Source organism: Calidris pugnax, unplaced genomic scaffold (genome assembly GCF_001431845.1).
Source record: "Calidris pugnax isolate Ruff unplaced genomic scaffold, ASM143184v1 scaffold178, whole genome shotgun sequence".
Classification (NCBI taxonomy): Eukaryota; Metazoa; Chordata; class Aves; order Charadriiformes; family Scolopacidae; genus Calidris; species Calidris pugnax.
Window position 1 is genome coordinate 6,212,307 of NW_015090986.1, and position 14,062 is coordinate 6,226,368.

The 14,062-nt window shown below is 37.6% G+C and overlaps 1 protein-coding gene across 7 annotated transcripts in view; it reads right to left on the bottom strand.

Moving 5' to 3' along the window:
• NFIB (nuclear factor I/B) overlaps window positions 1-14,062 on the bottom strand; it is a 178,977-nt gene that overhangs the window by 46,491 nt on the left and 118,424 nt on the right. For all 7 annotated transcript variants that reach the window (XM_014953956.1, XM_014953955.1, XM_014953954.1 and 4 more), the window contains exon 6: window positions 13,381-13,499. In XM_014953956.1, coding sequence (XP_014809442.1) covers window positions 13,381-13,499 — 119 coding nt within the window. The remainder of the gene's footprint in view (window positions 1-13,380; window positions 13,500-14,062) is intronic.

Consider the following 14,062-nt stretch of genomic DNA (forward strand, 5'->3'; position numbering starts at 1 on the left):
ACATGACTGGTAGTCAGGAACAGAAAACTCAGCACTGCCATAAAAACACTCATTGCCACCAAAACAATCACTTTAATGTGCACTGCACAGCACACCACCATGAACTACTTTCAGAAGAAGACTCGTTATGTACAGCGTGGGCAACTGCAAAGAACAACGGCTGAAGCGCAGGCAGCGGCTTCTTTGTTAAAACAACGCACTTCACATTGAGAAGCAGTTCAGATAGCCCCTTCCCCCCCGTAGCCCCCGCGGCTCTCCCCGTGTGTGCCTGGCCATCATAACGGAGCATTCATGCTCCTGCCACTGCCGAGTAACAGATGCAGCCAACAGGGGAGACAGAACAATAACTGCTTGTATAGGTTAGGAAGAAAGACTGCAGCCATCTCCTCCTTGATCAAGAGAGAAGGGTTAGAGCTTTAATGGGAAAACACGCTACAGTTCTTCAGTCAGTTACCAGTTACAAAAACAAAAAGCGGGGGACAAAAAAGGCAAAGCAATTTTTTACTATCTTTAATTTTGTTTGTAAGAAACAGTACCTTTAAATAAAGCGGAATGAGTTGAAGTGACAGTGACTTCATATGAATTTACTGATACCTTCTACATAATAGAAACCACACATTTTTCTCATTTTAAAATATGTCTTATTTCTTCCACATCATGAGATATAGTCTAGCAGCTACGTCGAGCTTAGCAATATACTGATAATTACATAATGAATGACAAACAGAGGTGACAAAAATAGGCCACTTGCTCTAACGTCTGTGTCAAAGTTTCAGAAATGAGATTCCAATCCTTATTACTTTGAGAATGAAAATAAAATAGTTTCAAGCATGATTTATTTTTAGACTTTTGGAAAAAATGTACAGATGAAAAGTAGAAAGATGCCAAAAGTACTTGGACAAAGTTATCAAAAGTTCAACATTAATGAGACACTATGTTCTGTCCTGCTGAGAATTTTCTTCAAATGTGAAAAATGGGCTGCTTTTTTTTTTATTATTGTTCTCAGTGCTGTTCCAAATCACTCTTGCCTGTATTCCCATACTACTGTGGAGATACAGTATGTATGCATGCATCCAAATGGGTGGCATGTTATGCATTTTAAAGCATCAGTTCAAAGAAAAAAACGCTTATGCAAATAGAAAAGAGTTAGATCATCTCATCTCCCAACAAGGTAAATCTGTCTGCATAGGAAGGCAGAAGAGCTGCTGTTAAGCGTAGCGTATGTAGCCTGTTCATCAGCAGCTTGCACAAATGGTGCTCCAGATGTATAGCTGTTCAAGACAGCCCAAGGCAACAATTTTGTTCAATTCTAATGTGATAAAATGCTGCAGGGAAAGTGTGCAGAAACGTGTTTAAGTCAGCCTTTAATTAAACTGTTGTTCACTTCCAAAGAACCTCAGGAAACACTAATGAGACATGAGTTTTGGCAATTTCCTCATCAAAGCAAAGACCCCTTCCTCAGTCTGAAGCAGCTTGTCATCCAGGCTGTTCCCTGGATGAATGTCACCTTGGCACACCACTCAGCAAGCCACCTGTTAGGAGAATTCATCTGGAATCAAGCAGTGATCTAGAGCAAGTTCAAACATCTACCTGCCTGTTTCTGGACACCTGATCTGCTTTCTTGCTCGCCACCACAATATGGCAGCTTCTCTTTCTTGCTCATGAGACATACTCATGAGCAGAGAAAGAAGAAATCATAAACAAATATTATATTTCTTTTAATCCAGTTTATTCTTTAACTCCCCTTATTAATATGTTTTATACTGCTTAGTTTCACAAGTTTTTCTCTACAAGGTATGCTCCGGCAGACAACAATCTGTAAAGATTCATTTATAACTCGTCACCTCCAGAGAAAGTAAGATAAAGGAATGTTCAACTGACTGTATATATAACCACAGTGAAAGCAGGAAAGCCATGGAGTCTATAGCACCACTGGCAAGCTGTAAGAGGCACCTTTTCATGCCACAGTTTTAAGCAAACTGCTCTTTCCCAGAGGCAGTACCTGGGATGATTTCTATTGGCAGGATACACTACATAAATCACATCTAGCTGGGCCTCACTCTCCACTGTCTCCACCACATCTGGTAGGTAGGCTTGTGCGAAGCATGTGTGAAAACTGCAGCAAAATTTTAAATTCACAACAGATAGCTGGATGATGATGATGATGAAGAAGATGAATCATGACAAATCCCATGGTGCTCAGGAGAAGCAATTTTGGTTTACACCTGTGCACACCTGTGAAGAACGAGCAGAGACACTCTGCACAGGCAGAGCCAGCTTCACCAATTTTCATATGTGCTGATTTCCTTTAACACCATAAGCATTCTGCATTTCTCCACTGTAGGTCTTAATAAGGCACCTAACACTGAATACTGACAGCTGAGTGACTCTAAAGCACAACCTCTCATTTGCAAGAAAAAGGCTTTATCATATCTGTCCTAAAGACTTGGCACTGGGGCTGGATGGAAAATAAGAATCCTGAAAAACAAAACATTTTAATTCATTTATCTTCTTCATTAAAAAAAAAAAAAAAAAAGAATGGTGACATATTTTTGTGAACAAATAGGACAGAAAGACAGATGTGTCTGAACAGGTTGGTGTTTGAGATACTTGAACAGAGATAGACTTGCTAGAATTCCTGTTCAGTATCAGGCAGAGATCAGGCTTTGCATTTAGCTCTCCCATTATCCAAATCTGTGCCCTAGTCATTGGCTTGTTGGTGTTCTGTTCCCCACCACTGCAAGTCTGGTTTTGGACCAGAGAGAAGCCCTCCTAAAAATTAAATTATATACTTCTATGAAAAAATCAGTACACATAGTCAATGTTTTCCTGAACGGAAAATCAACAAAACAAAGCAACCAAACAAACAAAAAAATCACGGTCAGTTCTATTCCATTACTTTCTCAGACACATATAACAATTCTCAGTTTTGAGGCCCTTTTGAGAGAAATAGTGAGGTCTTACATGGAGATATATAAGATATCAAGGTCTGAAAAGCGCTGCTCTCTTCATGTTTAAAAACTTGATCTCAGTTTTATTTTTTTTTCTATATCAAGTATAGAAAAGCATTTTATATATGGAAATTTTATACTAGAGTATATGTCAGTGTACAAAGATCTAGTAACCTCCCATCTTCAAGTCAGCCTACTTAGTGCCAATGTTATTTTCACAGGCACACCTCTGATATTGCATAACCCAGTCTATCAGACTGTGACACTGGTTTTCCTATCAGGAACCATGCCCAAGGCTAATCAAACACTCTGTTGTGCTGTTTGGCCATTTCACAACAGAGAAACCATTTTAATGTATTATCTTTTGTCGTTTGTACTGAAATACCTAAGAAGAGGAACTGGACTAGAACTTCTTCCAGTGCTGCTTTCAGTACTGCAAGCTGGGGAGCAAAACACTGCAAAAATATTGCAATTCAGAAAAGCCACAGCAAAACAAGGGTACGTTTCTCACAATAGCAACTGAATTATTTCCTCATTCATCTCTATTAATCATTTCTAGTAAGTTACACTATTTTATTTTGCATTGCTCAATAAGTATTAATGTAAATAAGAGAAGAAAGTGATGCAAGAACCTTCAGACAATCAAAACATGAGAGTCAGCAACACTTTAGATGGAGTAAACGTGTCATTCTTCGCATCCCTACCCACATGCAAATTTGCAGAACACTGTAGTCCATTGCTAACAGTTACATTCCGTGGGATGTGTTAACCTTGATGATTTTCTTTTCCTCAACAGAAACGGCTTTGGACAAAAGATAAAAGATCTACCTGCCCTTGTATCTCCCAGCATACTGTGGAGGGAAGGACAGGACATCCAGAGGAGTCTCTATACAAGTAAGTTGTTGGACATTTTTTGTTGGTGCGTGTGACCAACTGTATAAAGTTGGACAACCAAATTTCTCTATTGCATTACTGATTATCCTACTTCTTATGGACAGAAAGCAAAACAACTCAATACAGTTCCTGTTAAAATTTATACACTAGCTTTTCAAGAGTGTAATTCCAGTGTATGGTTATTTAAGTTGGAGTAACTGGGAAAGCTGCATACATATTTCCTAAAATTAAATTTTTCTTTTTGTTTTTTAATTTTTCAATTTTAACAAAAGTCAGTTTGTACAACAGGAGAGGTGTAAAGATATGATGGTCAGATTACAGCATTAAAATAGAGTATGTACATATCAAAAACATCCACATCCCAAAGTAATTTCAAAAGATATTTAATAGTAGGACAGGACGTATGTACCTAATCTTTTAACAGTTGTTTGACAGTGTCATATGACATGTAAGTAATTAACTACCAAATGGAAGAGATTGTTCCCGTTGAAATTTGCATCGATTTCCTATTTAAATTTACATCTATTCCCACTATGATCAGGCTGAAACTATGGCATGATATCCTGCAAGCACAGTGCGCAGCAATTCTTCGTTCTCATCCTTCAAACCCACCTTGCCACTCCTCATCAGAAAGTAATAGTAAACCTCTCTGGAAGGGTTCATAATCAGCATGACTACGTTACTGTACCTGCACTGCTTCTTGTGAGAAGACAAAAACCACATTTTTTTCAAGCACTGATCTGCTACCATAAAGCTGACCAGCATTCCTAACCCTATGCCTCATATCAGAAGCATTGTCCAACTGTGAGACCCCCAAGGTACACCATGGAGACCACGGAGGGTTGGGGTGCTGCTGCTGGAGAGAGGTGAGACTGTCTCCACCAGCCCTGCAGTGACCAGCAGCAGAGTGCCAGACTTCATCTCTGCTGCCTGTCCTGCCTTGCTTCTTCCCACAACTTCAGACTCAGTCTGTCCAGCCACCTCTGTACCAGCACAACCCATGGGATGCTGTATGGGAAGTACTTAGGAGTAACCCAGAGCTCAGTGGGGTGGCTGCCTGTTAAACATGGAGCAGGCACTGCAAGTAATGAGGCTGGCCTTGGAAAGAGAGACATAAAGCAAGAGACCAAAAATACAATGCTGCTGCCACAAAGAATGTACTATAACTAATATATATACCACCATTAACAAACCCACATGAAGGCCCAAGTTCTCTGCACTGCCATAAAGAACCCTTAACGCAGTTACAGTGTACTTTAGGTACTCAGCTACTTTTTTTTATTTAACTTTACACCTCAGAAACGAAATGGGCCATTTCATCATCTATGAATCATTGTTAAGAGATGTGATTCCAGTAAATAGCTCTGACAGAAGAGCATTATGGGAGACTCTGAAAAAATCTAATTAAAAAGCCAAACAAATTATAAAGACTTTAGAGTACATTTTAGTAATTTATTAAATTATCCCATAGAAAGTCATCCAAAATTCAAGGAAAAATGCACAGCTATAACATCTCATTAATGCTGAGAACCTAAGGAACTTGGCTAGAAAATGAAATCAATATTGTAACCTTAACTGCAAAAGTCAGAAAAATATTCCCAATTTCTAATATAGTAGGATTAAAGAGGCATTGAAGATAAAACATGTAAGGGAAGTTGTTGATTTAGAAGCATTTAGGTTATGGCATCTCCTTTGTATTGCTAGTACAGTCTCTACCGGTAACAGTTTACAACGGTTTAAAAGGTGTGCTATATTTATTTGTAGATTCATCTGGGGAATGATTTTGAACAAAGTCATTAACTCACACTGAAATATACTACTTTGATTGATACAACTTGTATGAAAGCATTAAAAAAGAGAAATTAAGAACCTATCTATGTACACGGCACAGAAACAAAGAATCTATCAGTGAGGACAAAAAGGAGTGATGCCTAAAAAAAGTTACAAGATGTGGACTAAGTTCATTTTTTCCAACTCATGGATGTACCATAACTGGAAAAAAAAATGTCGGTTCAGACACCTGTGATTCATGAGGTACTAAATACCTATTCTTTTGGTAACTGAAGATATTCTGCACCACATAGGTTAGATGATACAGAATAAAACGTAACCTGCATTTTCTAATAGGAGCTGATCAGTTTCAAAAATACTAATGAAATGTCATATTCAGTAACATTGGAACAGGACAATTACACGTAAGAGCTCCTAGGCCAAATCTTGCAGTAAGACATGCATTTTATCACTAATTTCAATCAAAGGACACCTAAAGTAACCATCAAGGTAACAGGATGTTGCCATAGTATAAAGTTCATCACAGAACAAGTGCTATGCATACAAGAAAAAATATCCTTTTGCACTTACAATTTTCACTGATGTATATGAGAGATGCATATGCTAGCCCTCAGTGTATTCAACTCTCTAATCACACATGGAAAACGTTAAATAATGGGCTTTGCCACAATATGCTATTCAAAATAAAAGACAAAGAACCTATAATGAGATTTTTTACAGTGACTTTATTGAGCAAATAACAGCCATTTCCAGGAATGCAATAAAAAGCAAACTTTTTTGTATGCTTCCTACTTTCTCTACAACTGTATTTGCCTTTCTGTCTATATTTCTAAACATTTTATTATTCTTCAGTAATTCAGAAACTGAAGTGTACATGGGCTGAAGGAAAAGTCAGGTCCTTGCTCTGCCCAGAGTAGCAACTTCCTTATCTGCTACTCTGAATATTTGAAGATACTTAGGAACAAGTTGTAAATTGGTCTAAAGCTATTCTAAACACAGAAAAAGAGATACAATCTCTGTTGCTTGGTTTTTGGAGAGAGTGTAAACTTAACATCTTTCTCACCCAATAATGGAGGACGTAAATTTTCTTGATGTACAAACAACTTCACTCATTTTAAGATAATATTTTTGCTGTGTTGTTCACGGATTCTTTTCTCTTTCTCTGCCTTTTTAATTAAATAAGCATTTGAAAGCTCCTTCAACTATTTTTCTATACCTAGAGCCTTTCAAGCTCCAAGGATAAGGAAGCACTTCTCATCTTTATGAAAGTAATGTTTAACTTTAAATAACAGCAGTTTCTCTTGTAAAATTGCCATTATAGACATGAAAAGTAAACCAATTCCCTATTGGTTTTAAATTTGTTTTAACTCTCATAGCAAAACTGCTGTTTTTTAACCCGTAGACATAATATCCACTCATTGAGCACTACCAATGTCTTGTTCTGCAACCAGGAAGAAGGAGAACCCAACTTGTGGCCTCCTGGGCGAGCCTTCCTTGCTAATGCTCCTGTTTCTCACCATGATACCATAATGCCACTCTCAGCATCGCAGCAGCCAACAGGCTAAGAGAAGCCATGGCTAAGAACTTGCTCCGGAAATTTGAAAAGTTACTCTTACTAAAAAGCACCTTTCACTTCACAAATGTGAAGTTATGACAACTTACCAAATGGCAGCATTTGACTATTGTGCACACATTACACTACTTAAAAAGACAGAAAAGTCAGATAGATCCATAAGGTGTGTATGGATATATAGAGAGACGTGTATGTATATGAGAAAGGTATGTCATATATATATATATATGGAAAGTATGTCTGCGTGTGTGCTTATATTGACTAAAGGGTATTTTGAAATATTAAAAAATACAAAGGCAGATGTAACAGAAGTTACTAACAAGACATAAATTGCTTTATAACATGCTTTGACGTAAAAGGATTTTGAGAACTTAGACTGAGTCAAAAACACAGAAATGCATTTAATGGCTATTCATCAAGGTAAAGTTTTGCAGATGAATTTATCTGTTAGATGGGGACTATGAGTTTCTATACCATTAACCTTTAGAAGGAGCATCAGGAGCCCGAAAAAATCCTGAACTCTGTCCAACACAGGCCACCAAAAAGCCAAGGTGATCTGTTACTGTTCTCAGCTCCTGGACCACATTAACTACTTCCTCTTTTAGTTCCCTCACTTCAGAAATGAGAACGTCCATCTTTGACGGTCCATGAGAAGAAGGCCCAAGAAGGAAAGAGCCATCGGGAAGGACCCCAATGGGGAAGGAGTGTCCAGTGGGTGGGGAGAAAGCAAAAGGGGACAAGTGTCCAGAAGAGGGGCATCCAGCAAAGGGGGTCGGGACCTGAGAAGTTGAGGGTCCAACAGCTGCTGGCCAATCAACGGGTGAAGGCGACCCAGCTGTTTCAGTTTTAATGGTATGCTGGCATCTTGACTCTTGACTGTTGGTAGAGGTGGGTGAGGTGTAAGAGAATGAACATGATGAAGAAACTGTAAAATTAAAATTCACTTCATTGTATATTGACAGTCAGTATTTCCAGACACCTGACTACTACAGAAATCCACATGAATCTCTCCACTTTTATCATGACCAGCGTGCATTGGTGATAACCCCTGGTTTATTTATTTATAACATACATAGTGTTGTAATACTGCAACAGTATAACAGATCTCAAGGAAAAATACTGAAATTGTCTGCAATTATGTTAATGCACTTTCTCAAGCTAGCTTTACAAGGGAAGCCATAAGTGCACACACCTCTGTTCTTCTGATGTTCCTGTTTCCTAATGCATTAAGGAAAAAATACCTGATTTACTTACCAGTTAATAATTCAAGATGTTCACCAACAGTTCTTAGCCCATTATATCCAAAGCACTTTTTATCCACTGCACTAGTTGTTATTTTTGTTCTATTTTTAATAACTTCCTTTTCCAAATGGGGAGGATGATATATTTTTTTTAACTGTACAAAATTTTATCCTCCCCAGAATTTCTAAAACACTCTGCAAATTTCCTCAGGCAGCAACTTCCATCTATTTCACAAAGCATTATGATGATGCTGCAGGAACTTGAAATTTTGTTTAATACAGAAATATGTAAATAATTCAGTAACAGCTACCTGAAAAAAAGGAAGACTGCAAGACATTTACGACAAACTACTTTATAGATCTAGATATAATTCCAATTGGTAGAAATGTAAGTAAGATATGACCCAGACATTATTGAAGTTATTAAGGCATTCCACTGGAAAAACCGAGGCATCAGAGAGAAAAATGACTTGCACAAGATATGACAGCAGATACAGAAATTGAACTCCTAATTGTCATTTTAGGACTCTATTTCTAAATAATGCACCATTCTCAGAGATTATTTGACTTTCATAGGGTCTGGGACTTTTGGAGGATGGCTAATGTCATAGAGGTTTGGGAGAAATCTTTTCAGTTAAACCTTCCTATTTTCTCTGCAGGAAGACCTCACATGTTTCAAAAAATCATGCAAATAGAACGATATTATAAATATTTTTTCATAGCAAAAATAGTGTCACAAACTATAGAATCTTCCCACCATGACTGAACACATGTAAACTCAAAATCAAGATTGTAAATCCTCAGTATTTTTTTTGTAAACCTCTTTTTGAAAATGTTACACATACGCTTGTGGTTACAGTTATTTTTAGAAGTCAGAAATAGCCAATAACGGACAGTATCATGGCTTCACAAGCTCTTCTTTTCTTCCATTAGGATTTATAGTCTGACTTCAATAAATATAAATAAATATTTATTTTTAATACTAATTTTGGTTAATTAGAGCTTTTTTCATTTTATATCAGAACAATAACATGCATAAAAATACTAGAGCACTGGATAATGCTCTAGTAACTGCTCATAACCCTTCATGGATTGGCTTTGACCAAACCTATGCCATTTGAAGTTCCCATTTTTCAAATATGCTTACTTATTTCTGTCCAGAATTGCATTTTCAAGCAGTCAACTCTCCTAAAATAAGACTGTAACACACAACATCTGGAAATCTTGTCAAAACTTTTTTAGTAGTATGACAGGAAGAGGACAGATAACTGCAAAAGGACAAAGTCTGGAGTTTTACAACTGAAAGTAGTGTGTGGTATGAGGAAGATTTTATTGTAGCTGGGCTAGATTGCTTTTTCTTAGTTTCACAAATGACACACTCTGGCTAAACCACAAGTACTCCTGTAGTCATGTTCCTACCCCTCATGATGCATGCTTGCACAGTACAGAACCTGTAGAAAATATGAGCTAACAATAGAATCACTCATACAGAATCACTCCTCTCCTGATGTCTACTTACCTACTAAACTACATATTTGTTTTTCACATCAATAAAAGGTTGATCTAACTTCTTCTACCCCACTGCAAATTTTCATCTATTACAGTTTCAATCTCACTATGTTTCTCTGTTAGACATTAATCTTTGTCCCATTATCTCTATCAAAATGGTTAGATAGCCCTTAGACATCTATGAAACTCATAACTGCTTTATTCCAACCTGTTTCAACTATCATTTTATTGTGACTGTCTCCACTGTCACCTCATTTCTGCTACTAGTTCAGAAATACAGCTAAACAAAGATATGAAAAGCCTTCATGATAAAAGAATCTTTCAAACCTATGTCATTTCTATTTCTATGAAAATACATTACACAGGTATGCAGATGAAGATCTATTTCACATCAGAAGTCAGAGACTTTGCTCTGTTATGCTCAAAACAGAGACAATGAAACTGAATAAAACTGTATATTAAAAAAACCCCTATTTCTAATTGTTTCTTGTAGAAAAGTTAAAATTGCACCAGAGTGAAAGAGAAGTCACTTACCCATAAGTATGATACCCCTGCATATTCTTATTTGTGGGTATAGTGGAATGACTCACATTCCTGGTGCTGTTGACCTTTGGTGACTGCCTGGAAAAGCAGTGCTGTTGAGACTACATGAGCATCCCCTGGCGACACTGGATGAGCACAAATGTGATCCCAAATAGCTTCTCTTTTTTTTTTTTTTTTTTTATTTATGCCTAACCTCATATGACATGCAGATCTCCATGGCAGAGGGGGAAGAGGTACCAGTGAGCTCTTCACTGTAGAAACCAGCTCCAAACTTTTATTTCTATTATATTCGTGCTTGCAAGGCAGAAAACAGCGTAACGTATTTCACATTGTGACTACATTTGCTCCCTGCCCCCCCCCCTTTTTTTTTTTTTTTATCCAAAATACTTCTTTTTTTTTTTTTTTTTTTTTTCATTTATGCCTAACCTCATATGACATGCAGATCTCCATGGCAGAGGGGGAAGAGGTACCAGTGAGCTCTTCACTGTAGAAACCAGCTCCAAACTTTTATTTCTATTATATTCGTGCTTGCAGGCATAAGGAAACAGAAAAGAGGTTTTTGCAAATACCATATCCTGGTAACACCTGGTAAGGAGCTTCACACAGACACATGCTAGCAGGAAGATGGTATCTAGCATCTAACAAACTAGCAGAACAAATATGCCAGGAGCTGCCACACAGCCTATCCCATTGAGGCCAGGTACCAAGGGCAGGCATTGCTGTCACCACTTTAAAGTGTTTCTGCAGCAGCAGGACAACCTCAGAAAGTGATTGCAGCCAAACAGTTAGGGGCAAAAGGCTTACCCTTCCCCCAATATAATGGTCTTCAGGCTGGACAGTGGTACATATATACCTCTGCAGTAATGGAAGAACATCTTAAGGACAGAGAAAACAAAAGTCCCTCAAAATGTTTCAAAGACAAAGGATCTGGTAAAATATCATTATACCCAGCAGTGCTGGAGAACAGAAGAGGAATGTAAACTCCAGGAAGCAAAAATAAAATACACTGATTCAAGTCTATCTCTTTTATTCTCTCTTTCTCATCTTTCAGAGTTCTCTGGTTAATGAAACATACAGAGAGAGCTAAAGGCTGTCTCAGTCCTGAAGTCTAGCTACACAATGGCACAGAAATTAAGTAAAGGTTCATCGTAAATCTACTCAAGCAACCTGAACAATAACATTGTTCACTACTGATAAATGTGACTTAAGAAGGCTGGTAAAACTGAACACAGAGCACAGTTCTTTGCAAGTAGAATGACTCAAGAGCCAAAAAGCAATTGGGATAGTTGGGAACTATAGAGACCATGTGTGAAAGGCTCTGTCTGCAGGACTTGGGTTCAGCTGGTCATACAGCACTGCATTTCTCAGAAGCCCCTACAGCTCACTCAGCAGCACAAAAAGACTTTCATTTCACAAGTGGGGATATGTGGAGACCACTTCAGAGATGAACCATGTTCTTCCCACAAGCGCAAAAATAATTTATACAAAATGCATGAAAATTAGTTGAGGTACAATACCCTCTTTTACCAAAAGTCTTAATACAAGTGTCATGGCAAAACAGGTAGCAGTGACAGAGGAAAATATTAGGAACAAGAAGGAAGAAGGGCAGGCAGAATAGCTATTTTTGCTGTTCTTAGGTTTGGTTATGCAAAACTACAGATAATTTTTTTTTCTTCAAATTCAACAGTGAATGCTGGAAACAGCTAGAAATAAAAATACCAGAGCCTCCTCGAGGAACAAAAAGTATAATAAAATTATGAAGAAAAAGACTAGTAAACATTGTGTGAGAGGAACAGCCTAATGATGGAAACACAGATGAGAAGGTAGGCTTGGAGCAGATTAAAAGGAGACCAACTAGAACGAAAATGTGAAAATAAAAGGCAGCTAAATTAAATACCAATCACATGCTACCTTGCACATGGAGATGAAAGAGAAAACTTAGTAGGGAAAAAAAAAAAAAGAAGCCTAAAACAATACAAAAATGAGGTAAGACCAAAGGGTCAGTCTGTTAATCATGAACTGAGAGCAATGATGAGCAGTGGACAAGGAAAAGGGGGGCATACATTGGAATATTAGCAAAGGAAGCAATGTCATGTCGTCTTCTCTATTTCACTATTACACGCTGTGCTGTACATTTTGTAGACTCTCCACATAGCTGCAGTACTTCAGGTATAGGATCCATTAACCAACACAGTTCAAATACATGTGTTTTTAAACATGTTCTCACATCACAAAGGTGAGAGAAAAGACTATCCTGGCATCCAGGCCCATAAAGCATCAAAATAACATGAGGGGAAGTTATGACAACTGTTTTGACAGCCATAACTTCCTTCTGCACACAAACAGGTTTGTTGCTTCTGACAACCCAAAACACAGCACCACTTACCAACACCCTATAGCATCTGGATATAGTCCCACAGAGCTATGTGTGGGCTCTTCAGAAATGAGCCTATTGGACCTACTCTGAGTCACATAGTATGGACTAACACATGTATAGAAGTCTGTAATGGTAAAACAAAAACTGAGTAAACTAGGGTTGACTCAACCATAGTATGTTGAGATGTTTTCCTTTGCACTTGAAACCATTGTACTCATAATCCTGCTGGCATGATCACAGCATATACAGCACCAAGCACCTCACTTGCCACATATCTTTTCAAACAATTGATAAGGCAGTCACCAGATGGAAAAATTATTATGTGGTTGTTTATACCATATCCTGTTGACTGTTGGTTTTAACTACATTTACAAAACCAGCACATACACATAACAGACGGGAAAATAATGATTCTTTTTAAAAGCCCACATTTTATTGCAGTAATGGAAAGGCAGATGCAGAGATTTATTGTATATTTGAGTAATACTTCAAGGTACTCACCTTGATCTCTTTCATGCCATGTCCGACTCCCCGCAGCTGGTGAATTTGGAGAAGGATAAAAGTCTCCTGTCGGGCTTGGCTCCATATTTTCATCTATGGAGATAGTTTTGGGTCTTTTGCTGTTGAAGTAATGTGAGATTTGGCAGTGAATATGATACACAGCTAGTAGTGGTATATAAACTGTTTGGATTTCAACAAATATTTCAATATAAATTAATTCAGGCATACAAAGCACAAAAAAAAAGTGGATGCTAGAGCTTACATTAATTCACATAGATGATGTTATTTAATAATATGTAATGCAGGTATGCGCTTGCATTTTTCACATGATCTAATATTTCAGACATGGCATGAATGGGTAACGTATACAAGCCTACCAGCATTTGGCTGAACAACCAAGAAACCAGTTCCTGTTACTTATCAAAGAAAGGTTGTGTCATGAGAGTGTTAAACACTATGCAGAAACCATGAAAGCAAAACAAAGCACTGGAAAAGTACTACTAGTAAAGTCAAGGTAAACCAGGAACATTTCTGAACATTTAATAAGGAAAAAATGTAGTTTACTATATTTCACCAGGTCAAAACCATAAGCTTTTCACAGAGGTCTAACCTGAAACAAAGACTTTTCATTTGAGACTATTTTAATTAAAAACAACAAAAGACCCATATTTCAAGTTTTATA